The sequence below is a fragment of the Drosophila rhopaloa genome, unplaced genomic scaffold (genome assembly GCF_018152115.1).
Source record: "Drosophila rhopaloa isolate 14029-0021.01 unplaced genomic scaffold, ASM1815211v1 contig_115, whole genome shotgun sequence".
Lineage (NCBI taxonomy): Eukaryota > Metazoa > Arthropoda > Insecta > Diptera > Drosophilidae > Drosophila > Drosophila rhopaloa.
This window is the reverse complement of record NW_025334990.1, coordinates 18,097,522-18,124,710: the sequence shown is the minus strand read 5'-3', so window position 1 is coordinate 18,124,710 and position 27,189 is coordinate 18,097,522. Positions and strand designations below refer to the sequence as shown.

The 27,189-nt window shown below is 45.7% G+C and overlaps 3 protein-coding genes across 46 annotated transcripts; 2 read left to right on the top strand and 1 right to left on the bottom strand.

The window, feature by feature from the left end:
- Positions 1 to 849: 849 nt before the first annotated feature.
- Positions 850 to 18,254, bottom strand: LOC108042622 (patronin). 44 transcript variants are annotated; one of them, XM_017120966.1, is made up of 24 exons: positions 18,082 to 18,254; positions 17,262 to 17,477; positions 13,989 to 14,300; positions 13,833 to 13,921; positions 13,639 to 13,774; positions 13,332 to 13,582; positions 13,168 to 13,268; positions 12,092 to 12,244; positions 11,161 to 11,265; positions 10,708 to 10,935; positions 10,393 to 10,455; positions 9,909 to 10,191; positions 9,474 to 9,852; positions 9,308 to 9,418; positions 8,932 to 9,078; positions 6,632 to 8,350; positions 4,995 to 5,231; positions 4,738 to 4,936; positions 4,443 to 4,517; positions 4,120 to 4,191; positions 3,474 to 3,581; positions 2,341 to 2,541; positions 1,219 to 1,501; positions 850 to 1,155 (listed from the first exon to the last, which is right to left on the bottom strand). In XM_017120966.1, the coding sequence occupies exons 2-24, from the start codon at positions 17,289 to 17,291 to the stop codon at positions 1,011 to 1,013; spliced, it is 5,427 nt and encodes a 1,808-aa protein (XP_016976455.1). In that variant the 5' UTR covers positions 17,292 to 17,477; positions 18,082 to 18,254; the 3' UTR covers positions 850 to 1,010. The 44 variants fall into 44 exon arrangements, with proteins under 44 accessions (XP_016976455.1, XP_016976466.1, XP_016976457.1 ...); XM_017120977.2 differs by having other exon boundaries at positions 2,467 to 2,541; XM_017120968.1 differs by having other exon boundaries at positions 2,341 to 2,535.
- A 760-nt stretch (positions 18,255 to 19,014) lies between these two features.
- LOC108042637 (eukaryotic translation initiation factor 3 subunit B) lies at positions 19,015 to 21,876 on the top strand. Its single transcript, XM_017121025.2, has 4 exons — positions 19,015 to 19,199; positions 19,310 to 19,625; positions 19,687 to 21,239; positions 21,435 to 21,876. The coding sequence occupies exons 1-4, from the start codon at positions 19,085 to 19,087 to the stop codon at positions 21,521 to 21,523; spliced, it is 2,073 nt and encodes a 690-aa protein (XP_016976514.1). The 5' UTR covers positions 19,015 to 19,084; the 3' UTR covers positions 21,524 to 21,876.
- LOC108042636 (coiled-coil and C2 domain-containing protein 2A) lies at positions 21,838 to 27,094 on the top strand. Its single transcript, XM_017121024.2, has 8 exons — positions 21,838 to 21,919; positions 22,003 to 23,527; positions 23,579 to 24,524; positions 24,680 to 24,963; positions 25,018 to 25,740; positions 25,800 to 26,038; positions 26,098 to 26,221; positions 26,903 to 27,094. Exons 1-8 carry the CDS (start codon positions 21,876 to 21,878, stop codon positions 27,092 to 27,094), a joined length of 4,077 nt encoding a protein of 1,358 aa, XP_016976513.1. The 5' UTR covers positions 21,838 to 21,875.
- The last annotated feature ends 95 nt before the right edge of the window (positions 27,095 to 27,189 follow it).

Genomic DNA, 27,189 nt, shown 5'->3' with positions numbered 1-27,189 from the left:
GTGCATCGAACGGTTGAGCGGTCTAAGAAGTGATTATTGAACAGAGTTAAAATTAAGGTCAATGGCAGTTACACAAGTCAATTCCAGCCAGCCTCAACATAAGCAGCAAATGCATTCGAAATAGTTCTAATTGTTAAATGTGCAATACAATTTGTGAAGTTTTTAGAGTCTGACTGCTCGTGGTGCATCTGACTTTGCAAAAAGAAATCTTAAAAAACAATGGATCTCCGTTTCAGCAGTCAAAAGTCTTTTTCTTGTTGTATAGATATAGATATCTTTAAATATTAGTTGTATTATTATTCCTTTTTAAATATGCATAAAAAGTAAGTATTAATTAGTGTTAAAATAAATAGCTAGTGGCATTAAAATTAGTTTCGACTTTGGCTGCGGCCCATACACGATTTCATTTCCGCCTGCCCAAGGCCAAGAAAAAATTTCACATGAATAACTTCATAACAATATAAAACAAATTAATAAAAAAGGATTTTCTACATTTGTTCCTTATCCTCGTTCGGCGGAGCTTACTGTGTGCAAACAAAAATACAATCATTCAAAATTCCATTACATCCTTTTGGCTTTCGAGTGTGCTCTGCTCTGTGTTCTTTCTATGCTTATATGTTCTTCGTTTACATTTAGATGGTTCTCCTACTGCAGGCTTGCGTGAACATTAAATTCTTAGGCTGGATATATGCATTTATATTCAAAATAAATATTCAATCGCATTGTATTAATCACTACAATATTTTCCGTAAATTTCGATTCTTGTTCTTCAAACATGTGCAATTAGTAATTAGCCGTATTGCCCCGATGAACACCAAAACCCCGCGACCTACAGAAAAACTTTCGGTATATGTTTTGTTATGTTTCCATAGATGTCTTAATGCGCAATCTTGTAGAATAGTGTGTTTCCGGCCAAAACCGCGCCAAGCGCCCGTTGGCCTAACTGCTCCACTGCTGCCTACTCCTCCTTGCATCCCAATCGATGCCATTCAAAATACCCTGATCGCCGCTTAGATTACAAGCGCCATGTCCTTTTTGCTGGGCAACTGCACCCGCTTGCCCTGCCACAGGGAGTTGTGTATTGTGAAGGCATCGATGGTCACCGTCAGATGCTTTGTGTGCACTTGCGAGAAGCACTTGCCTCCTGAGTTGTATCTTTAAAGAGGGATAATATCAGTTTAATGAAATTGAAGTCAAAATAAGCTTCTGGGCACTCACTTGAAGAACTTGTCGAACATCACTTCGTCGACTTGACTAGGCCCAGTGCCGTACAGCTTGGTCACCTGGTCCGTTTCGGGCTGGTAGCTGTAAAGGGCGCGAAACTGGCAGCCCGCATCCCGGAAGAGTACCAGGAAGTGCTTCGCCTCCGAGCGCGCAATCTTCTCCAGCACTTTCTGTTTGGCCTCGCGGTTAACAACGCCGGGGAAAACACAGTATTCGACGGCATTCAGGATGATCCCGCGATTTGATTTGGCCGCTGGTTGTTTATAGAGTTTGGGACCTGTGAATGCATGTCGGGTACAGTTAGAACCGTCGAAGGAATAATGGGCTATTATTGGATATTTTCTACATTTTGGTGGCAATGGCAAGCTTCTAGATCGTAAACTCTTCTAGTAGATTTTATCAAAATGCAAGCTACGTGCAAGATTTAATACTAAACGTTGGGTGATTCACTAGATTCACAGTTTGGAAATTATATTAAAACTCAACAAATTCTTTTTCCAACAAAAATTTCCTTACATAAAATAGTAATGAAAGTATAAATTTAATGCAGGCCTGACTTAACTTCCTTATAAGCAAAACGTTCAAAATCAAATAAAAACATAACTATAGTGCTTGCAATTTTTTGTCTTTAGTATTGCGAAAGCGGTTAATTGAGACAATCTGGTTATTGGGATTAAAAAACTTGCGGTGTTTTTAAATCTCTAAGAACACATTTTTTCGGTTTACATTTGACCATCGAAAGTCGTGGATTTGACGACGCTAGAGAACGTAACAAGTGGACGAACGAAGAATCGGATTCTACAGACTGTCGCAGCCCTCTAGAACTTGTATTTCTATGTAGAACTCATATGTATGACGAATAAATAAAATGCAATCTGCACAAAAGATGCCAATCGGTAATGAATATTCAAACAGATCGAAATCACAATGAAAATGAAAACTTCGAAATCATAATGAGGCGTTCCAACTTAGGTAGTACAGATGCAGGTGATGACCAATGGTGTATGGATTGGTGGAAGGTGAGTATATAACTGAGGGTTGATTTGAAGTATTGGTATGGCTTGTTGTATGGTTTGGTTTTTGTTTGTTTTGAAGACGAGAGAGAGAGATACAAACCCGAATATTCCATGTTCAAATTCGGAGTTAATGAGAAATCGCTGGATCCATCATCAAATCCGCGACGTTTCGATATCAAACCTGGCGGCAAAGAGCCCGGTCCGGAGGGAGATGGCATATGCCTACCTGAAGCGCCCATTCCCATTCCAGGCGACGGAGCACGCCTCGGCGGAGTGGCGCGTCCCAGTCCCGAATCTGTGTCTAACCGGCAAGCAAGAGAGCAGGGTGGAATCCGTGTCATTCGAGGCATTCAGCGGGCGGTCACATGCACAAAACAGATCGGATTGGATCGGATCAAAACGGGATCACCCAAGTCCATGCAGGCGGAACCAGGCAGTCGATGGATGCGTTACGATACGTTTTTGTTAGTCACCAGACACGAGGATGGATGGCGAGCGATGAGTTCGTTTTCATTCGGTTAATAATTGATTGTATTTTTGGTTTGGTTAATTTCAAGAATCGTTTTATAGACAGGATTGAGTTGAAAGAAAGAGAAATAAAAGAAGAGAATGTGTGCACAAAATTTAGTTAAGCAATTTCGTAGATCTCTTAAAAGCTAGTTGATCATGATCTGGATTAAAGTCGAACAAATGTACTGATTAGTTTTTGCGGTGCAATGTTTGAGTGAGTGTGTGTGTGTGCTAGTGTGTCCCAAATCTCATTAGAGAAATAAGCAAATTCGAGTGATTGAAAGTATGCCAGAACCAGCTGCGAATATTAAGCTGAAAAAACCGACCCCAAATCCCCGCAAATCAGCTGACGAACACAATAAAGCTTGAGAAGGGACCAGACCACCACCACCACCGCATCTTCGTTAGGAGCTTGGGAAACCGAATCATCGCAGTGAAAGGTTACAAACCAAAATCGCAAAACAGCAAAGAATAGTATATTCAAATATGTACATAAAAATGAAGACAAGAGTACAGAAAAAAGAATGTAAATTACTTATCACCACCAAAGATACCACAACCAAAGAACAATCACAAGTTAAACCAAAAGAGACCACTAGAAACAATCGAAATCAACAGAAAGTAGCAGACAGGTAAATACTTAGATAGAGAGTAGAGTATGGGATAACAGAGAAAGGTAACAGGCAGGCAGCTTGATTGTTGCTGCTGTGGAACGCTTCTTACCGCACAGATTCATTAGCGAATTGGACTTTCGGCCCCGGAAATTAAGCGTGCTGCCCTTAGCGACGGAGATACGCGACAGAGTGCGGCCCCTTTCTACGCCGGCTGGCTCTGAAATCAGGTCAAGTCGGGTCACGAAAGACGCGAGCCGAGTGCATCAGTATACAGGTGGAACACTTGATTCATATTCATTCGCAATTCGTTAACACAAATGAATGGGTGGCACAAAATGAGGTACAAATATCGTTAATCAAACTTATCGCCCTGGACCCCCAAAACCAAAAATCATCACCAAATCATATCAGCCCAAAAAACCGGGTAAATAAAAGTATAAAATTATGTAGATATATGTAAAGCTCCTCAACCGCGCCTCAGGTCCATTTTTTTTAGCTCAAGTGCATTTTTTCTGGCAGTGCATTGGATTAGTTGAGGTTGTATGCAGTTAGCTATTAGCTATTAATCAGTAGTTGAATTAAAATCAAAATCTTGTTAGTCAAAAGGAAAAACACAAAAAAAAAAAATGGAAGCGCTTGAGCGTTAAACTTTCGTTTCATTTCTTAGCGTGTTCGAATGCGAATTTTGTGGAAATAAAACAAAAGGGAAAACAAAAACGAGAACTACATAAGTGGTCGTGTTATCCATCACCAACCTCTGGAAGTTTTGTACGATCCCCGTCGTCCAATCGGAGTTGAACTTGTACTGGGATAATCATCGGGTGACTCTGTTTAAACGAGATTAGTTGTTATGGCTTATCAAATAGGTTTTCCAAAATCCAGTTTTTTAAGAAAACTTATGAGTACAATTAAGTCGAGGTGCAATTCAAATCGTTAGATTGTAAGTCCCATCTACCGGAAATTTACCAGAAAAGAAATCAACTTAACGTGTAACTAAACATGCTTAACTTAGATAAAACTACAAAAGATGAAATATACGACAATGCAATGAGGGTAAAATAACAAAAACATAAATTACCTTTTACAGTGAGGGAGTCTTGCGAGCCCCTGTAGTAATCTCTTTTCATTGAATTTGAGCTTAGTTGACCGTAGCCTGTTCAGTTCAAATTCAAAACGAAAACAAAAATGTAACAAATTAGCAGTGGGTAGAGGGATATATCAAATCAAAAGATAGGTAAAGCAGGTCAATTAAATTAAAAACACAAGAACAGCGTAGTTTCTGAAAGAAGTTCGGCATGCCGAAATTCACTTGAACTTTGAATCAATTATTCTGAATTGCAAGTTCGGCTGTTTAACCACATTCCGCTGCTCACCGGTTAGATTCGAGCTTGAGCCTTTCTTGCCCCGACTAGAGATGCTCGAAGCTTCGCTAATGTCCACGCTGGCATCGTCCACGTGGATCGTCTTGGGCCTGGGACGCGTGGTGCGCTGCTGCCTCAGCCGCGGAGTCGTTGAGGTGGATGAGTGGGGCTGCAGCTTCACGTGCAGATCGGGACGATCCAGGGTTTTACCCTAAAATACAAATGTGTGATTAGCTGTTGGTTGTAGTTAATGCCAAATGAAGACCCACCTCTCGCTCGGCCTCCTCGATGGCTTTCTTGAGTCGGTGCTGCTCCAAAATGGCCGCTCGTCGCGCCATCTGCTCCTCCTTCTTGCGCGACCGCTCCTCCTCCTTCTCGCGCTCCTTTTCCCGCTTCTGGGAAGACTCGATCTCCTTGCGCGCCTTGGCCTCCTCCTGCTGCTGGCGACGTTGGAGGGACAGAAGCATGATCTTCTCCTTGCGCCGCTCCATCTCATCTACAGAATCCTGGAGATTAAACAAATGAACGGGCTTAATATGGGAAGAGCTAGATACTTGATCCCCCACTGAACTTCAATCTGCGATTTAGCACCGTGCAATTCCAAATAGGTTTTCAATTCACGCAGTTTCATATATGACTCCATTTGGTGGCTAGCGGTATAAAAAGTACTAAATGTTACAAAAATATATTATTTTCCTTTGTTTCTGAATTTCTTTTTTTTGCGGAATTCTCAAATATGTAGGTAGCAATTGATTGCTTTGTTTTAAAAAAATATCAATAACTAACATAAAAATGGGTCAAATATTTAATCTACGTTAAATTGATTTTTAGAGAATCGAAATACGAGTCTTAAGAGGTATGCCACTTTGGAATCGGATTAAATTTGGTAAAGTTATGGACTCTAGAAGTCCAGTTTTGAGTCACTGTATTACAAGACATCGGAAAATTAGAAATAACTAACATGAAAATGGGTTAAAATTTTGATCAACGCTAAATTGAAAATTTTAAATGCAGATTTTTAGAGAATCAAATCACAATTCTTTAGAGGTATGCCACATTGGAATCGGATTAAATTTGGTAAAGTTATGGACTCTAGAGGTCCAGTTTTGAGTCACTGTATTACAAGACATCGGAAAATTTGAAATAACTAACATGAAAATGGGATAAAATTTTGATCAACGCTAAATTAAAAATTTTAAATGCAGATTTTTAGAGAATCAAATCACAATTCTTTAGAGGTATGCCACATTGGAATCGGATTAAATTTGGTAAAGTTATGGACTCTAGAGGTCCAGTTTTGAGTCACTGTATTACAAGACATCGGAAAATTTGAAATAACTAACATGAAAATGGGATAAAATTTTGATCAACGCTAAATTAAAAATTTTAAATGCAGATTTTTAGAGAATCAAATCAGAAGTCTTTAGAGGTATGCCACTTTGGAATCGGATTAAATTTGGTAAAGATATGGACTCTAGAAGTCCAGTTTTGAGTCACTGTATTGCAAGACATCGGAAAATTAGAAATAACTAACATGAAAATGGGATAAAATTTTGATCAACGCTAAATTGAAAATTTTAAATGCAGATTTTTAGAGAATCAAATCACAATTCTTTAGAGGTATGCCACTTTGGAATCGGATTTAATTTGGCTAAGTTATGGACTCTCGAAGTCCAATTTTGGGTCGACGTTAAACAAGACATCGGAAAATTAGAAATAACTAACATGAAAATGGGTCAAAAATGCGATCAAAGTTAAAATGAAAAATTTGATTGCAGATTTTTAGAGAATCATGCCGCTTTGGAATCGGCTTAAGTTTGGTAAAGTTATGCACTCTCGAAGTCCAATATAGAGTCATTCTATTACAAGACATCGGAAAATTAGAAATTAATATTTGCGTTCTTACCGGATCTAAGTTTGCGGTATCCGCTCCAATGACCAGCGCCTTGTTTTTGGCCGCCTCTGCATTGTTGCTGTTCTGCTGGAGACGCGTCGGCGACATTGGCTGCTGCAGCTGCTGCGGCGGCTGATTGGTCACATCCTCCAAGTGGCGACGTTCGTGACCAGTTGGTGACACAGCTCCCGAGACAGCCAGCTGGCGGAGTTGGATGGGCGGCTCATCGGTGTACTTGTTGTATGTGGCATTCCCGGGGGATTTGACACTGTTGGAGTTGTTCAGTCCGTGGATACTGTGCCTGGTAACCGTTTTGCTATTCACATCCTCCCCACCGAAGCCAATGTTATTGTTGTTGTTGTGCAGCTGACTTAGCGATTCACGTTTGAGGGTCGCCTGGTTATCGACGCTATCCCTGCTACCCGGAGGAGTCTCCTTTTTGGGCGATCGCTTGGCCCGCAGCGGTGGCTTGGGTCGCTTGGGCTGTTCATCGTCGAAGGAGATGTAGAAGCCCTTCTCGGGCGGCTGGTCCTCGCCGCCGGATGCCGCAGCCATTGCTCGGGGGTCCTGGAAGCTGTTGGCTTGGATGGAGGGTCGGGAGGGCGAGGGAATGCGGTAGGTGAGATTGCCGCTGGTGATGTTCAGCTTGTTGGAAATAATCTCCCCGCTGTCGTAATCCTCCGAGCTGCTGCCTCGTCCGCTATGCCCCTGCAATCGCTGTTGCTGCTGGAGCTGCTGTTGGTGTTGCTGTTGCTGCTGGTGGACAAAGTCCGAGATGCGCGTGGACTGCATGGATTCGATGATGTTGCGCTCCAGCTCATCTACATCTTCTTCGTCTCCGATAAAGCAAATACTTTGGGGCGCCATCATATCCTCGTGTTGCATCGGCATCCCCATTGGCATTCCCATGGGCTGGGGAGCCTTGGGTGAGCGATTGTCGCGCAGATTGGTCAGCGACTGCTGGCGCTGCACCCCATTGGATCCACCCACCTGACGCTGGGCGTGCTGAGGTGAAGCCTGAACCTGGAACAAGTGCTGCAGCTCGCCGCCACCAACACCGCCGCCGCCCCCACCTCCTCCATTCTGGTGAAGCACAAAGCTGCCGGGACTTGGGGCTCCCGCACTCGAGGGCGGCCTGTTCATCCAGGTTTGCTTCTGCTTCTGGTGCTGCTGCGTCTGCCAGGCATTCACATCCACCAGAGGCGGCTGGATCTGCTGCTGCTGCTCGTAGGCGGCGGCTGCTGCGGAGTGGGCCCAAGTCCGACGCTGCGGATGAGGATGAGGCTGTGGCTGGGGCGAGGATTCGTGCAGGTAGAAGTGGTTAGTGGGCTGGCCGTAGTCGTCGTACACCACGCTGTTCCGATACTGCGGTGGAGCTCCGCCATACGGCGAGTGGTTGCTGTGGTTGTAGGCAGCCCCATTATCGCTGTAGATGCTCTGTGGCTGCTGCTGCGGCTGCTGCTGCATGTAGTGGGCGGGCTGCGGCGGCGACATGTACTGCCCGTGCTCGTTGACGTACTGCATTGGCTGGGGCATGGCCATCGGCTGCTGTTGCTGATGCTGGAGCTGCTGCTGGTAGGGATCGCGGCTGGGCGGACGGGAGCTGTACGCGCTGACTGGGGCGTTGTATGCCTGCGGAAGATGCGGCGATGAACCAAAGCTTTGTTGCACTGGTCGCGACTGCTGGTAATGGTGATCGGCCAAGTGCTGCTGCGACCCGTAAGTCTGCTGCTGTAGATGCGGTTAGTGAGGATTGCAGGTGGGCATGTGACGCGTTGCAGGTTTCGGGTATTGCGTGTTGCAGGGAAACGGAAAGTAACGAAACGAGGTTAAAGAACAATTTGTTAGTTGACAAACGAGCATTAACTAATCTTTTGGAATTTCCTAGTTGGTAACAAGAAACAAAAATTTAAATCTGAGACATTGGGCCAAATTATCAAGAGTAAGATAAGTGATTACTGTATTTTAACTAGCTATTGATTAGATGAAAAATGGATATATATACCCCATATTAAATCATAAATATTCTCATTTTTAACATATAATAATGCTTTCATAAGGAATTATTATAATTTCTGATCAACATTTAAAGCAGATTAAGCAGTAATCAGTAATAAGAAATATTCAAATGTACTCTAATAATCGATAAAAATAAATAAAAATCAGAGTACACAGTAATCACTAATCAGTACTTAAAGACCCAGCCAGTGGACAAAACAAAAGAGTAAGCATTCCACATCCTTCGTTAATATGCGCTGCGGCTGCTATGAGGTTGAGGCAGTTGGTCGGGGATGTGGTGACGGATGGATTACCTGGTTCAGCATGTTGGCTATCTGCTGAGCCTGCATCAGCTGCTGGGCCTGCAGGTGCTGCGCCTGCATCTGGCTCTGCTGGGTGGCCAGGCGGTGGATATCCTGTTGGATATCCTGCAGATTCATGTTCATGATGGCGATACTTTGCTGCTCGTTCCACATCCGGGCGATTAGGTGGTAGGTTAATTGTTCAGTGGGCGGTTTGGTGGGTTAATGGGCGTGTTTTGTGTTGCGTAATTGTTGCGTGTGAGTATGTGTGGATGTTGAAGCAGGCACAGACACAAAATGGGGGTAGAAGAGAGACACAGGCGTTAGACATTAATTCTCTGGCACTCGACGGTTTTGTTAGACAGGGATACATAGGTAGGAAACTAACCGCACCCACCTGGTACTTGTCCAAGTCAACGGGGTCCATGTCGGGCGTGCGCTTCGATTCGTTGCTCATAGTCTCCCACTTCATCACATCCGGGCACGACTCCAAATCCTCCTGGGAATACATTGAGATGAGTATAGGGGTCACTTACTAATCAGTCAGTGCCTACCTTCTCTTGGTGCCGCAGCAAAGCCATCTCGATCTTGCGCTTGTCCTGTTCGATGCGGCGCCGCTTCTCCTCCAGCTTCATCCGGATGGTGGACAGCTTGCTGGCGTTCTCTAGCGATCGCATGTCGTCGTCTCCCACATCCAACTGCCAGGCAGCAGGACTCGCCGGCATGCTGCTGGTCGAGGATTTGCGCACGGGCGTGCTCTCCGGATCGTAGCCACTGGTGGAACGGGTGTCGTTGTAGGCTTCCGGCATCATGCCGCTGTTGCTGTTGCTACTGTAGTCTTTGTCGCTGGAATGTTGCTTGTGCCGTGCCATCGGCAACGGGCTGCCCGCATTCGAAAGATTGTGCGACGACACCGTGGGCACATTGTCGACACTAAAAAGAGATTTGTTTAACAATTTTATGAATAACATTTTGTTTAAATGACTCACCTGACTTGCCGACGCATCGAATACTTTTCCGTTTCGCGATCCTGCTTCTCAGAGCCCGAATCCGTATCGTAGCCCAACTGCAACGTGCCGCGAGCATCGGCAATCGAAGAGCGAACGGCCACGGCGGGCTCAACTGGAAATCCACCCACGCTGGTGTTGGACAACTTGCGCTCCCTGTCGCGTTCGTATCGCCCCAACGTATTCAGCTGATCCTGGGAGCCGCCAAAGTTTTCGATGGTCAGCTGGGAGTCCTCGCTGGAGGAGTTCCTGCGCGAGCGACGCCCTGAAAGTGCACAAAAGCGTAATTAATTGGAAACTTAAAGGGGACGTACAACACTAATAGGAACAGGAGAGTTTTGTAGGACATGTAATAAAGCCAAAATTGACCATAACACGAACTAAATTGCATTCAAGACAACGCACAAATGGACAACTACGTTGGCTACAACGATTCTGGGTCAACAGTGGCTGTGTTGGCTCATACCTGCAAAGCTTGGCCGGCGGCTCTGTTCCCAGTTACTTGGTCGACCCGCAGCGACAAAATCGCCTAATCGTTTAGATTTGGGAACAAATAAATAAAAAATTAAATGAAAAGAAGATTGAATAAATAAATAAAATAAATAAAATAAAAGTACAGACTTGTATGTAGCACAAACGAAAATCACTACAAATTGTAAATCAACTGGGAATAAAGTTCGGTAATAAACCATTTCCCACATGGCTGTGTTTACAACACGTTTGGCCGCCACATACAAGTCCTCAAAGAAATAAGAATGAACTGCTAGCAAGCTGGGCAAACCTCTCTCGTCCGCCTTCGACTCGACATTGGTCTTTTCTTTAGCCTGGCGCAAGCGAGCCGGAACCAAGGGCTCCTGCTGCTGGATTTGGAGCTGCGACTGGGATGGATGTTGCTGCGGTGCCTGTTGGTGGTACTGCTGCTGCTGTTGCTGCTGCTGGTGGAGCTGCTGCTGCTGCGAGTGCATGGAGGCGAGTGTGGTGATGCCACGCGACTTGTGCACCACGAAGGCTGCGGGTTGGCGGGGGAGCGGTTGCGATGGTTGGTGGTTAAGCGTGTGTGGGTCGGTGGGTGGTGAAAAGAAAATTACAAAATTTAATTTTAATTAAAAACCAATAAGATGTTGAGACAACCCTGTGTCTGTGTGCAAGTCGAAAGCAAACAGAAAAGTACACGAATTGAATGTAAATAAATTGGCATAGACATATAATTAAGAAACAATAATAAATAAATTACCTTCGGCATGATTACCGTCAAAATTATTTGACTGGACCGTCTGGTATTCGTTGGGCGGGGTTGATCTGCGATTTAAGCCGCCGCCAAATGAATTCGAGTGCGGAACTAAATACCCGAAAATCACAAAAACAGAAAAAGAAAACGTAAATTAAAAAAATCAATTTGTTCAGCTTGTGAGGTAAATGAACTTGAATATTTTGGTTTGTTATTAACTGACTCGATGCATCAGAAGCGGGCAAAAGCAAACAACACAATTCAAAAGCAGAAACAAGGTAAATCGCAGTCCGTGAATGGGTGCCAAGTAAACTGAGAAGTCCCCCATGAACTCGGTAATTATCCCCAAGGGAAGTCAGTCTATCAAGTGACTTACGCGTAATACTTTCACTCTTATGAAGATGAGAATTTCTCACAAGACCACCCAAATATACTTTATAGCCACCAAACATTTTCTATAGGGATTTACATACACATATTTTCCAATTCACCCGTGATTTCTTTGCCCGATTTCTCTGTTTAATAGGTCAAGTCATTTTCAGTCAAGGTACTTAGAGATTTAAGATGACAAAATTCAGTCTCTAGATACAACGATTTCTACTGATTGATCTGATGAGAGGTGCTCTTATTACAGACATTTCTGTGCATCGTGTGAGGCATTACTTGGTACTTAGGCTATATTAAAACGGTAAGTATTATCAAACAGCTGCATATCAAATGATTATCAATCGATTCCTTTGGCTAAACACCAAGAAACAATCAATGAAGCAAACGAACGAACAAACAAACAAACAAACTGAATGTGAGCAGAACAAGCAAAGAAAGAACAAACAAATGGAAATGGAAACACATTCATGAACAAACGAAGGAGGTAAAATCGAGAGTTGGGAAATTGGGGTACACAGAAAATGCTCGGATAGAAAATTTGAAGTTAAACCTTGGAACGGCGGTCGGTTCTGAGGCGAGCCAACGGGCGGCTGGTCGAGATCGCTGCGCAGATCGGGAATGGGTGTGACGGGCTGAACAGTGAGTCCCCGACGATGGCAGATCCCGTGCTCATTGGCGCCCAAAGTGCGCCGGGCGATGACATCTGGATAACGTCGAGTCGGGATTGGAGAGCGGATCAATCGAGAAGTCATGGCAGATTGTACGTTGCGTGGGTTTGGTAATTTCAAGTAAGTGTGAAGATGTGTTTGGTGTTTGGTGTGTGTGTGTGGTTAGGACCCAAATTATTGGTGGATTGTTTGCGGTTACGAGAGGCAAGAGGAAGCGTTTTGCACATAAACAAAGAAAGAGAATCAAGTACAGAATTGATTTATTCGATTTGGATTGGATTTAAAATGCGGATAATTTCACTACTTTTGGTGGGGTCAGGTGAATGCTAAGATGATGAAATTACAAATGATTCCATGTCAATTTCTTGGTGGACTCGGTGGTGAAGAAACGAAAATTAACCGCAGGAACTATACACAAACATAAATATAATTTTGCTGGATTTCTGTGGTTTCACTGACAGATCTTTTCTAAAAGGTGCTTTGCGGTTGTTCCTAAACTGACCCTTATTTGCAGCATAATCAACGAAATTTACGAGCTGTGAAGCGCTCTAAATTCCTAGGTACTTAATAAGCTTTCTGTGACTCATTGATGGATGCATATACCTTTTGTGCCTTTGCTTTAAATTGAGTCACTTACTATTCCAGCTGAATGCAATATTTAAAAAGTACTCATGGATTTACTGGCACTATGACTAATTTCTTTCTTTCTCTTCTGATGACCAATTTTAATTTTCAAAATCAAGAATAAAACTCAAAGAAAATCATAGGGAAAACGAAGACAAAACGATATGCAAACAAATATACTTCGGATACACTTGGACAACAATGCATGCCCCGGACTGATATTCAAAAACAGGCAGGCCAATCGTTTGGGGATTGAGATCAGGGGTTGGGGGAAAGATGCGATGCGGTGCAGCGTTTGGGGAATGGGTACTCAATTAAGAAATGCTCCACTTACCCTGACCATCCATGCCGGGATAGCAGACACACTTCGCCGGGTGAATCTCGAACAGATTGAATAAATCCGTGAGCAACACTACCAGATTCAGCTTCATTGATCTGCCATAAAACAAAATCTGATTAATAAAATATTAAATTTGGAAAATAAAATAATGTAGCTACCCGCGCATGTAGGTCACATCCTCGGGTGTCATGTGGAAAACGCTGTATGGCAGATGCTTCTGCGAGAAGTTGCACACCAGCAGGATATTGTGAATCGAATCCTCAACAGCGGGCAGATAGTTGATCCGAACACTTGTCCACGGCACCACCTTGGGGCAATAGTAGGAGATGAGCAGCGCCAGGCAGATGCCATCGCACAGATCCTGGAAGTCTCTGACAGGTGGTATATCCGGCGTCTGTAGACGAGAGCCCTAGGATTAACAATTCGGTAAATTAAGTGGTGATGGTAGGGAAAGAAGTAACTCACATTATCATCGGGCAGGCCTGCGTCCACCTCCTTGATAATGCGCTTCTTTAGAGCCGCGCAAGCATGTGAAATCCAGCCCAGCAGAGCTTGCTCGTAGGACTGGCCAGGAGGCGCCTGATAGTTGTTGCCAGATATTCTAAAGAAGCAAACAAAATGAATACCTTTTGTTCTTTTAAGTTCATTAATTAACTTACCTTCGTATGGCCGCCATAACGCGGTCACCCGATGATATTTCCTTCGCATACAAAACCATCAGCGATTCTATCACAGACATGTGGGCGTTCTGAAAGCGATAAAACCAAACAATAAATTAGGAAGACACCATAAAGATCGACATCAAGACTACTCACAATTCGCAGCGGATTCGTTTGAATTAATACCGTTTCGGTAATGGGCATGTCCGAGGATTCGGCCACGGGAACTCCCTTGCGCGCTAGCGTCTGAATTATTGACCAGTGGTTCATGCTTTGGTAGTTGGGATCTGAGTACAGATTGGACAGCGTCTGGCAGTAGAGCGTGGCGTTGCCCAGCTCCACGATAATCTGTGGCTTGAGGCGCTCCTGGTTCTCATGGTCGCGGTAGAAGGGCTCCTTCAGGTTGTCCGGCACGCGATTGTTGAAGGCCTTCGAGAGCAGCCACTTGACGGAAGCACGTTGACGAGCCTGCAATGGAGCGGTGGGAAAACAATTTTGCATCAGTACAGATTGCGATAATGTGAGAACATTCTGCATCGAGGGGGTCGCACCCATTCCCATCCCAAGGTCAAGTTGAGCCTGCGTAATCAATGCTCTATAACTGCATCCTCTGCGGATTGAATGACGGTCTTTTTCTTGGTAATTAACTAGTGCACTGCTAAGTGCTTTTGTATCTGTATCCCCTCCTTTTGCTGCATTCGTATCTGTGCGCGAGTGAAGCCATGCGTACAATCTTCAATATGAGTTCGATAAACTCGCTCGTGTTTGGCTTGGCGTGCGCCGCCAGCCGCCTCCCATTGTTCCCCCCGAACTCTTTTGATTTTTGGGGCAAGGAAGGGAGCGGCTGGGAAGTGAAGGGGTTGCTGCTCGGTGGACGATGGTCACTCAGCATGAAAGACTACACTAGCGGGGCAGTCGTACAGCCTGCTTTTCCCTGCTCCGTTTTTAGAATCATCTCGAGTGCTGCCATGTTTCGCCAGCCAAACCATTTCTTGTTGCACTCATAATCACAATTCTGCTCTATTCCGAATTGCCTCTTCTTGGTCTAATTGAAACTGCGGGAAAAGCAATCAACATAAATTCTCAAGAGGGAAACTGTCGCCGTTGCAGACGCGGAAATTGGTTTTATCGGACGGATCCAATACAAAATATGTTCCAATTTGTGGTATCTCTACTCGAAATAAATAAAACATGTGTTCGTGCCTGATAAAAAAGTGTAAATAGATATAGCTTTGCTTTTTTTGAAAGGGAAGCCTCTATTTCCTATCTTAAAGTTCCCATTTAATGTTAGAGGGATTACAATAATAAAGAAAGTAAACATAAACAGCCGACACCGGCCAACACTTGAAGACTATTTTTAATAGAAGATAAAACTCATAAAACTTTAATATCCATTAATTCTGTTTTGCTTTCGGCATGCTTTCCGTATTTGCTGCAAGACTTCTGTGGTGTCTTTATTATTGGCTTTCATTCCATACATTTCAAACGGGTTTTCTTAAAAAATCGTTGCATGAAGTCATCAATAACTGTGTCAGAGAACCTCATCGAAGTGGTTCAATTCTTTTGTATAACCATGGCCAGTCGGCAAATGGTTGCTCTCGGGCGTTGTTTGGATTAAAAGCTTATTACAAAATGCCAGAAATAATTCGAGCAAGAGGGGGAGGGAAAACTGCATTGCGGAGGAAACAATATTGGCGTAGGTCGTAGACCGAGCAACTATGCGAATTGGTCAACAGGTGGAGGGAAAACCTGTTTGCCCAGCCAAGCGCTTTCCACCAAAAGCAAGAAATTGTCCGCAACATAATTTGAATGGCCAACGAAACGGAAAAACGATGGCTGCACTTTGCATCAACTGGCGGGGAAAAATGTCCAAAACTCAAATTTCAGAAGACCATGTAAACAATTCGGAGAAAAACAATAAATGTGCTGGTTTGAACGCCCACTATGAATAAACGAGCGATGGATGGAGGGCATATTTTTATTCGAACATATTTATGCAGAGAGAAAAACGCATGATCTAATTTAAAGAATGAAATCGTCTCAAGAAGACTTAACTATTAAAATGTACATATATGTTAGAGTGTGTCTTAAAGGTTTTCTGTGGTGGAATAAAAAAGGACACATTGTTGTTAAATTGTAGTAATACAAAAATAACACCAAAAGTCACGCAAAAGACATGTCAAGGGATTTTTTTTATTTAAAGTTTTAAGCACATTTGAATTCTGTGAGAAATAATATTACTACAAGTTTAAATAAAGTCAAAGAACAAGCTTAAAAACCAATTGTTCTCGATTTTGAGATATAATTCTCTACTTTTCCTATAAGATTTTTTTTTTTTGAAGAACTCATTTCTTTGTTTGTAATAAACTTTCCGTTCTATTGTGACCTAAAATAAGATATTTCTTGATCTGTTCGTTTAGGATTTAAAAATTTCAGACGCATGCTAGGTATTATTTTAATAATAATAATATTTTATATATTTCGTATAAAAAGTTTCAGATCTGAGCAACTGAATTTTATTCGAAATTAGTAAATGAATTAATAAAAAGAATTAACTGATGATTTAACTTTAAAAACAATCTGCTCGCAGTTTGGAGAAACTTTTTTACTGTGTGGCCACACATCGCCTGCATATGTTTGTAATAAACATTCAATTGCTGGTGGTTTTCAAATGTCACAAATTGAAATTGGCGCGGCTTTATGATTTCATTATCTAGCCGACTGTAGTTTGTTTTTGGCATTCCAGAGAACGGGCAACGATAGCTGCGGCTAAATATAACAAATATAACAGAGAGTGCCGGCGAAGGAAAGCGGCCAAGAGAGTCCGGCCGCTTGAGTCAGCAACTTGGGATGTTTGAATGGTTTAGCTTTGGGTTTTGCTGCCCAAGAACGACTCAACTTTCTAGGGAGTTGTCTAGAGGAAAAGTCGGTGTACGGTGTACACGCAAGGCCCCAAACCGCCGAGCAAAGTGTTAGCGTTTCTCCCTTTTCGCCTGGCTTTCGCATGCGTAAGCCGTTTTTTTTTATTTAGCGATTAGGTCATGCAACAGCAGCTACTTCGAAGCGAGAAAAGCGATAACATATGCCTAATCGAAGGGGTAAAGCACATTTTCCGGCTCTGTTTTATGAATGGAAGCTGCAGATATTATTTTCCGCACCGAACAGCACACCCCACACAATACACAACTACCGGTTGAAGTTGTTTGCATTGGCCATCGAAACCAGTCGAATGGTAAGTAGGTGTCGGTCGCATACTAAGCTATAAGCTACAAGCTATATTGTCGAGCGGCATTACCTCAGCGCACCATTTTGGCCAAGAGAGTAGGTGTTAGCCCGCTTCGCCTCTGTTGGAATGTTAATGAGTGTTTTACTTCGAGAGTGTTAGAGCCTACTTATGAGTAACTTTGGACCTGAGAAACCGAACCTTACCTGTCGTATTTCCTGTGTTTCGACATCCATGCTGACGGATTTTCCTGCGACGGACTCCGGCTCTCCGACGCCCGCCACTTGCTTTCCGCACTTTTTGCACTTTTCGCACTCTTTGTTTGCACCACAACACACCGCTTTTCCTTTTTAGGTGTGTGTTCGCTGTGCGCGCGTGTGTGTGTGGAGTTTTCTTCGGCTTAAGGGGTTTTCACTTGGAGCCTGAACACAGGGAAAAAACACGATTGGCACTTTGGCAAACAACTTGGAAATCGAAAACAGAAGAACTAATTGCGCACACGCATTGCCGTTGTTTTTCGGGGAGCAAGGGGGCAGTAGGGGGGAAAGCAAGGCTGGCCGAAAGAAAATGTGAATCATTCACAGAGGGCGACGATGGGCGGTGGGCGGGGGTTGGGCTGCAGTGTGACAATAACAGAGAACACTTTACAGTTGTCTGCTCGCTTTTCCCGAGATGCTGCACCATCAGCTGTTGCGATTTGGTTGTCTGGGCGACGCACTTACGCACTTTTCACCCCGTTATACCCGCCAACCGCCCATCTGTGGCATAATTAATGTTTCCCCATTCCGTAATGCCGATTTTCTTTTTGGGGAACCGCCGACTTTAGTAAATGAAAACATTTTCCTTCGTCTTGCACTGTTGTTGTCCGCCACCCGCTGTTTGCCTCTCTTTCGTGCGCACTGTAAAACTAATGCCACTGCGCGACACTGTTAGTGCTGTGCTCTTCGCTCTCACGGCGAAAGAGTGCTGACCGAAAAAGCTGTGTATGTGCGCGCATGTGTGTGTGAGTGAGTGGGGCCTACGCACATTTGGGATGTTTTTCGCACTGATTTACCGCACCGACGCCTTTCGCATGCATTTTACTCGGTTCGCGGTCCTCCGCGGCACATTTTTCAACAGCTTTAATACTACAAATTGGCCTTAAATTGAGGAAATCACCGACACCGAACTGCTCTAAAATCTTACAATTTTTCATGTGATGGAGATGGAACTAAAATCGATGTTTATTCGATGCAATGATGGTGCTTGCCAATCGATGTTTTTCCTCCACCATCGGTTATTTTCAACAAACTTCGGTCAATCTTTTGAAAAAATCATCACTATCAATAACAAAATAAAGGTCGCGTGCCAGCAAAACCATGATACAATAACATAAGGTAGTCTTGTTATGTCTATGTTATTGTATCATGAGCAAAACCAGACGATCATTATGATAGATATATGTATTAAAATCAGCGAATACAGTCATAGATTAAATTTAAGTGTTGGCAAGAAACATATACCATAAATCCTAGAGCTTCTATGGAATAAAGACGTTCGATCGGCAACGTTAATAATAATACATAGGTCTTGTAAATAATACAGTAAAAGTAACTAAACCGATTTGTCCACTTATTTTGATCAAGAACATACATACTTTGAATGGTCAAAAGGTCTTAAGTTTGGAAGTAGCTTCTATACTAAGCTATGGTATGTTTTAATAAAACATTGAATATAACCATTCGCGTCAACAACGGCTTCCTTTTAACACAAAAAATTCTCATTACTGTCCTGTATTTAATAGAATAAAATAAAATATGCAAATACTATTCAGTTAATAGCAAAAGCAAAGAGCTTTCCAAAAAACTGTCAATAATATTAATTCCTCAACCGCGTTGCCAACTCAGTTGGCCAGTTGGCAACACTCACCAATCCCACAAAACGCTACATACCTTGTTCGCCGTGAATGGTAAATGCGGCATCTCACTCTTCCTTTTTCACTTTGTGCGTGTGTGTTTGATGACGGAAAATTGCAAATAGATCGCTGAAAATGGCTAAAAAGAAAAGCGAGGAGCACTCCGGTGCGGATGCGAATGACAGCGACTACACGGAGGAGCCGAACTTCGAGGATCCGCCCGGCTTTGTGGATCAAATTACCGATGATGGTGAATTTCCCCGACTGCCAGCGCAGCACACGCGGCGATCTAACCTCAATCCGTGCGCGGTGTGCGAAAGTTTGCATATTTTATTAATCATATACATGATGCTCTTGCAGTTCTATTGGGCGACATGTTGGCCCAGCGCCCCTCGGAGGCGGACGGCGTTGAGAGCGTGGTCGTGGTGGACAACATCCCGAAGGTGGAGCCTGTGCGCCTGGAGAAGCTCAAGTCCGTGATCAACAAGCTCTTCTCGCACTGCGGCGACATCGTCAATGTGGTCTATCCCGTTGACGAGGAGGGCAAGACCAAGGGCTATGCCTTCATGGAATACAAGCAGGCCGGTCAGGCGGAGGAGGCGGTCAAGAAGTTGAACAACCATCGCCTGGACAAGAACCACACCTTTGCCGTTAATCTGTTTACTGATTTCCAAAAGTAAGTTCCCTATTTAAGACAATAAAAAGCAATGGAATCACCGGAATTCTAATCTTTGCAGGTACGAGAACATCCCTGAGAAGTGGGATCCGCCCACGGTGCAGACCTTTAAGGTGCAAAGCGACCTGTACAACTTCATCAACGATCCCGATACCTATGACCAGTACTGCGTGGCCGCCGAGACTTCTCAAAACTGCGTACAGGTGGGCTTCTGGCAGAACGTTCTGCCCGAACCCTTTGAGCTGGAGACTCGCGAGCGCTTTACCGATACCTTCGTCAAGTGGTCACCCCTGGGAACCTATGTGGTGACATTCCACAAGCCCGGCGTGGCTATCTGGGGAGGTAGCAGCTTCCAAAAGATCCAGAAGTTCCCCCATCCTGCCACCCAGTTTGTGGAGTTCTCGCCCTGCGAGAATTACCTCGTGACCTACGGACCCACGCCCACTGGGCAGAAGATCATCATCTGGGACATCCGCACCGGAGCCGAGAAGCGTTCGTTCGTGGCCGACGGCATGTCGGTGCTGTCCATGTTCCGCTGGTCGCACGACGACAAGTTTGTTGCGCGCATGGGTGAGAACTCGATCCACGTCTACGAGACGCCCTCTTTCTATCTGCTCGACCTGAAGTCGATCAAGATTCCGGGCATCCGGGGCTTCTCTTGGTCGCCCACGGACAATGTGATCGCCTACTGGGTGGAGGAACAGAACCAGATCCCCGCTCGCGTCACACTGATGGAGATCCCCAAGAAGCGCGAGACCCGCAACAAGAACCTCTTCCATGTGGCCGACTGCAAGCTACACTGGCAAAAGTCCGGCGACTACCTATGCGTCAAGGTGGATCGTTACTCAAAGTTGAAGAAGGACAAGAAGGACCTCGACGTTAAGTTCCTGGGCATGTTCTACAACTTTGAGATTTTCCACATGCGTGAGAAGGAGATTCCCGTCGACTCTGTGGAGATTCGCGAGCTGATTCTGGCCTTCGCCTGGGAGCCCATCGGCAACAAGTTCTCAATTATCCACGGCGAGCCCAACTCCTCCAACGTGAGCTTCTACGAGGTGAACAAGGGCGTGAAGCCTAGCTTGGTGAAGCGTTTGGAGAAGAAGTCCTGCACGCATTTGTTCTGGTCACCACGCGGCCAGTTCATCGTGATGGCAAACCTTACCATGGGCACCTTTGAGTTTGTGGACTCCACCAACGATTACATCATCAGTGCGTCTCCGGATCACTTCCGCGCCTCCGAGGTCGAGTGGGATCCCACCGGACGCTACGTTGTGACTGGAGTCTCCTCCTGGAAGGTGAAGGAGGACACCGGCTTCAACATGTACACGTTCCAGGGCCGCATCATCAAGCGCACTATCCTCAAGAACTTTGTGCAGTTCTTGTGGCGCCCGCGTCCTCCCACTCTCCTAGGCGAAGAGAAGCAGAAGGAGATCAAGAAGAACCTTAAGAAGTACTACGCCGCCTTCGAGCAGAAGGATCGCCTTCGTCTCACCCGTGCCTCCAAGGAGCTGCTGGAGAAGCGCTCCCAGCTGCGCGAGACCTTCATGGAGTACCGCAACAAGCGCATCGCCGAATGGGCGGATCAGAAGAGTCGTCGCGTCATGCTGCGAGGGCGTAAGTATTTTCAAAATTGTTGTAGCACTACTATATATTTGGCAAGGATTTTAAAATTAGCATTTTGAAAGACGTAGGTCGAACACTTTCTGTTTGACATATCGAAATGCAGTATTTAATTACCATGTAACTTTCAAAATTTATTTAGGCATTTGTGATTCATATATTAAACTTGGTTTTCTAATCTATCAACAGATGTGGACACAGATAACTTGGAAACTGATGAAGTGGATGAAGAGATTGTTGAATTTTTAGTCAAGGAAGAAGTCACCCTGCTGGAGTAGACGACCCCCTCAGCGCCACACACCCGCTGTCGTCCCCTGCCTACTTCGAAGCGATCCTGTCGCCTCTCATTTCGTGTCCGGGACGCGTCTACGCCCTGGTTGAGGCCAGGGCCCCACCCCATTATCCAATCCAGTAGCGCGTCTGCTTGCAAACAACTCTGAGCGGAACCTTTGCCTATACATACAATATACAAACTATAAGCACTAAAGTAAACTTCAACAAAATCAGCACTTGCTAATACAACATATAATTAAATGACCTTTATTGAGCACACCCCTCCTTCCAGTATGCCTAAAAGTAGATTTGCGATGTATTTGTATGTAAACAGCAAAAAGAAAACGAAAACAAAATATGTTTGGGGTTTGTTTTTATTTTCCCAAGGCGATAAACGATAGGTGAGCATGTGAAAAACTAGTCGGTTACCATTAGCAACCCGAAAAGGCCAAAGCAAGCTTGATGTTTTCTGTATCTACTTGAGGTGTTGTCCTGAAATAGTAATTATGGACGCTGCTTCACCCAAGAGGACCGTAAAAAAGAAGCGCAAGACCCATACCACCAGGCGCTATCGAAAAAGGGAGCAGGAGGTGCAAAATTTACTTAAGGAAACTGAAGGCAACATCTCTGGTCAGGAATTCGATTCGGAGGCACTTAGTTTGCAGTTTTTCCACGGAAACGGTGATGAGGTGCTGCAAGAAAGGGATTCCCCGGTGCAGGAAAGCGCCGGCAAGGAGAGTGACGATGATTCTGGCGGGGAACTGGCTGTGGAACCTTCGGACTCACCCTCCCAAACATTCATACAAATTGATTTGCAGGATCCACCGCTGGTTTGGAGTCAGCTCTTCAAGCAGCGTCACTATTATGATGAGAGCTTGCTGTACCGTCCGAGTAATACCCTGCACTTTCAGTTGCATTTGAGTGATTCCCAGCTGGATGACTCCCAGATCCGTATGTTGAATCGCTACCAGGAGCAGGCCAAAGGCGAGTCCAGCAAACTGAGCTCGGATCTGATAGCCCAGCTAAGTGGTGGGAGTCCTCCCAAGTTTCTATTGGATGATAGGCTATATCGCACTGTTTGCCACAAGGAGTTCCAGGGCGTATTCTTTGCCCCCATGTCGGCAGGGGAGTTCCAGGGCCTGCCCACCAGACGATGCCTAAAATTGAGCCTAAAGCAGCTCCGGTTCAGCTCGCATCCTCAACTCCTGGAGGAGCATCGACTGGCCCAACAGTTGGAGGATCTCTTCGATGTCTACATCCAGCAGAAAAGGCAGAGGATCTGCCGGAAACTAAGGGAGGAGCTGGAGATTGCTCGCCAGGTGGCACTCAAACTGCTCGCCTCAGCTGGCGAGGATCAGACGGCGGAGGTTAAGCGGCAACTAAGGCTCACGGGGCAGCTGAGGCAACGCTACTACTCGGAGTCGGCTGCCCAGCGTAATCTTCTCCAGCGTTTGCTGAGCGAGTGGGCCAAGCTGAAGGAACTTCGCCGTCAGCAGCACTTCCAGTGCACCCGTTTTCAACTCGGACTCCGGGTGGTGCATCCTCCTGACCTGGAGGCCTCCTATTCCGCCTGGAAGGAGAGCTTCGAGACGGACCTAGCCGAGGTCTATCGCGAGCATCTGGAGGTCTTCTACACCCGACTGCGTCTGTGGAATGAGCAAAAGGCCAGGAGCAGGAAGTCGGAGGGTCAATCGAAGCCCCCCCGCAAGCCGCAATTCGATAGGGTCATGGCCATACTGAGGAAGGACTTCGACAAGGCCTTCAAGGACCCGGAGGAACCGTTTGTGGAGGTCATCCGCCTGCATGCGGATGAGGCAGCTGCCAGGCTATCCATTCCAGGTGGTGAGCAGTTGCCCAGGGCCCGCAACTACTTCCTGAAGATCTTCCTGGACGGCCAGTTTGTGGGCCAGAGCAGGAGCTATCGCCTGGAGCCCGACCTGCAGGTGTGCATCAACGAGTGTATTGGAGTGCTTCTGGAGAGGACTCTGCCGGAGAGCCTCAACATATGGGTGGGTATGTGGTTTTCGAACCAGAAATGGACTATAACTCTTCACCTCTAGCTCTATGAGAAGTCCACGCTGACTCCAAAGAGTCGCCGCCTGGCTCAGTTGAGCACCCCGCTCTTGTTGAGCTCCAAGGATGATGCAGTGCAGGAGAAGCTCAGTTTCCAAACTTCATCCTCCACCCAGTTGGCAGGCGACGTTTATTTGTACTACGAATACCGATCAACGGAGGGATGGGCAGAAGCCCATAATCTGGACGATGTGCAAAGACTTCCGGATGGACTGCGTCAGACTTTGATCCCGCAGAAGCTCTGCGCATTGCCTGAAGCCTCCAAGGAGTTGGTATCCCCTCGACCGCCAAGTGGGAAGACCAAGAAGAACGTAGTGCCTCCGCTGATCCTCGCAGAGCAGCAGCTCCAGTTCTGTGCCATGGAAGTGCTTCTGGGAAACCGACGATTCCAGTTACTCCACTCGCGGCATCAGCAGAGGAACCTGCACACCAAACAGCTGCGCTTTGTGCCCGCCCTGGAGTACGAAATCTCGGAGGAGGAGCAGCTGCCGGATGGCAGGGGAACGGTCCAGCTCCTGGAGCCGGGCACCTACTGGAACCCCATCGATCTGCACAAGCATCGGGGTCGAAAGTTCCTCCAACTGCTCTACGAGGTGATCGCCAGTCAGAGTGCCAGGAGGGCCAAGGCCTTGCACACACCTCTGCCGCTGCTCCTCCTGGCCGAGGATTCGGATCACTCATCCGCCACCGGCTGGACAGCTCTTTGGCGGGCCATCTGCTCCGTTTTCCAGGGGCAGCCCACGTCACTGCCCCGCGAACCATCCGCTTGGTCTGGCCAGCAGTCAGGTCCCGATCTCTTCAAGCACTTTAGCGTCTCCCTTCATGTGGTGAGGGCTACGGGCGTACCAGTCAGGAGTCGCCACATCCTGAATCTCAATGAGCGACGCACCAGCGCTGGAGGCGATATGAGCACCAGTTTGTTCGTGACGCAGAGTGAGTAATAAACAATCATAAGGTTTACTTTTTATAAAAGTGATCTATGATTAGAATGACTCATTGAAAGAATGTCTTAGTCATAGTCTCCCTGATAGATAAGGGATGTTGGGAGTCCCATATGGATTAATGTATATAATAATTACCCTTTCCAGCTCTCATGTACTCCAATGTGCGACCCTTTGTGACCCTGAGCTATGGACAACGTTTGTGCCGGAGTCGCACCGCCGAGGGCAGTAATCCCACCTGGAACGAGCAACTGCAGCTGCAGATCCACAGTCAGTTCGGGGATCTGCGCGAGGATCTAAAGATCAGCATGTTCGACGAACTAATAGAGCAGCAGTACAGCGATGAGGCCTCCGATTTGTACCAGAGGGTTCAGTGCAATTGGCTGGGGGAATTCCGGGTGCCCATCAACAGTCTACTAGCCAGTCGGAAGGTGAGTTACTTTAGTTTAATCTGCGATATAGTAACTCCCATCTAACATCCCCAGTTTGAGGGCTGCATCGAGTTGGCCATGCCCAAAGTTCTCGTGGGCTACAAACGACCTTTGATAGACTCCGTGACCAACATGTCCGCGGATCAGTATCCCGAGTTCAAGGAGGCAGTGCACCTGTGGTTCTACCTGAGCATCGAGCCCAGCAGCGGAGACCTGATGCCCCTGCAATCGAGTGCCTTGGCCTGTGCCGAAATGCCGGAAACGCAGCACTTCCTCGGCGAAAGGCGATTGGAGCTCCTGCAACTTCTGCCCCAGCCACAGCGCTATGTGGAGCCTCTGGTGTGCACGGCCCAGGGGAAGAGGGTGTGCCTCACGAGACTCCTGGAGGCAGTGCCCCTGCCTCCGGCGGTGGCCACTGGGGAGAGTGCCTTGGAGGCCTCCTGCCGCTTTGTTTCGCTGCTCAGTCATTTCCGCAGCTACGATCCCTGCCAGGGATTCCGGGGCGTTTGGCTGGACAACCAGACTCTGCTGGACAGCACCTGGTGCTCGGTCAAGGATCTGGGCGTCCTGCTCTGTAACTACATGCTGTCCTTGGGCCTGGAGTGCTGGCTGATCCTGGGAGTGGCCTGTCCCCACGGCGAGTGCTCCTTTGTCCTTTTCCGCCAGCCAGAAACTGCCGAACTTTTCCTGGTGGCTCCTGCCACTGGCAAAAGATTCCAATTGCAGGATGTCCATTGTCCCCTCAGACGAATATTTTGTGTGGTCGGAAAACAGAATGTATGCTGGGGTATAATTTATAGGCTTGAAATCCCTGTTAACCCCTTTTAATTCGTCAGATATATTTCAACATTCAAACGGAATCTCGTGTGAGCATGACGAATTTTAATCTGCAGGATGGCGCCTGCTGGTTTCCTGTCTTCAGCCGACGGGTTCCTGCTCCCCAGAGTGGCGTCCAGAAGTTGGACTATATGTACAAGAGGAGCTACGAACTGAGTCAGCTGCAGAAGCACATTGAGCGGAAGATCATGAAGAAGATAAGCGCCTGGCGCGCCACGAGGAAAACCATCTGGAATCGGTGGGTATTTCCATTCATTACATATCCATTACCAATAACTAATATGTTTTAATCCACAGAGCCTTCCAACCACGTCTGCAGAAGATCCTCAGCGACATGGAACATCTTTCCACCTTTTCCAGAGGACGATATGATGAGCCTGTTTTCAGCGAGCAACTAGAAAGGGAGTATCCCAACTACAGGGTAAGTTTGCATTTTTTTGTTTAAGGGATATATTAACACACAATATCAGCTAGGATTAATCTTGTCAGGAAAGTAAGTCATATTTTCCTGCAGAATAGTTTTCCATTAGTTCCTAATCATATTTCTTTATCACCCTGATTAACATGTCAAGAAATTATATCATTGTCACATACTCGCCATCTTCTCAATAACTTTTAGTGAAATTTGTACGCTTTATTTTAATAAAATGTCTATTTTTACATTAAAACAATGGAAGAACAAAAGAAATAATAAGCTTAATAATCTGTTACCATTGATTAGTCTTGTTGCATAATGTTGTATTACTTTACTTACTTACTTTACTTAATAAAGTGTGCATTTTAGTTGAAATTAGAAACACCTCAAATTGAAAGATTTAAATGACTTTTTATTGAGGCTTATTTCTTTAATAGAATATTAAAATGCTAATGTTATTTAAGAATAGGATCCATTAATAGTATAAATAACGGCGAATATATTGTGTTAAAAAAGGGAGTTTTCATTAAAAATGGTAACAAGTTAATTTACCTGCTAGAAACCTCTCTTTTAGCCCGAAAAAGATAAGAACTGATAGTAGTTGTTCGTCACAAAGCTACCCCTGCCCTACCCTACCCCACTCATCAATCACCGACGCAATCGATCACCAACCCTATTTGTTTGCAGCTCTACGGCTTCACCCTCAACTTTGCATACACCAATCTGGCGGCGATATCGGAGCGCATCCGGACGACCTGCATCCACTACAACCACGACGCGACGGCGGAGTTCTGCGTTGCCGTGCACCTGCACGCCTACGCCAACGACGTGCTGTCCGTGTGGGTGTTCCTGCTCTCCATGGTGCCACTGGTGGTGTGAGTCAGAGATCCCCGAGTCGGAGGCAATCCCAGGGCATTTGGAATCCGCTATCAGTGCAGGCCAAGCCGAATGGACAGATTTTTATCGCACGCCCA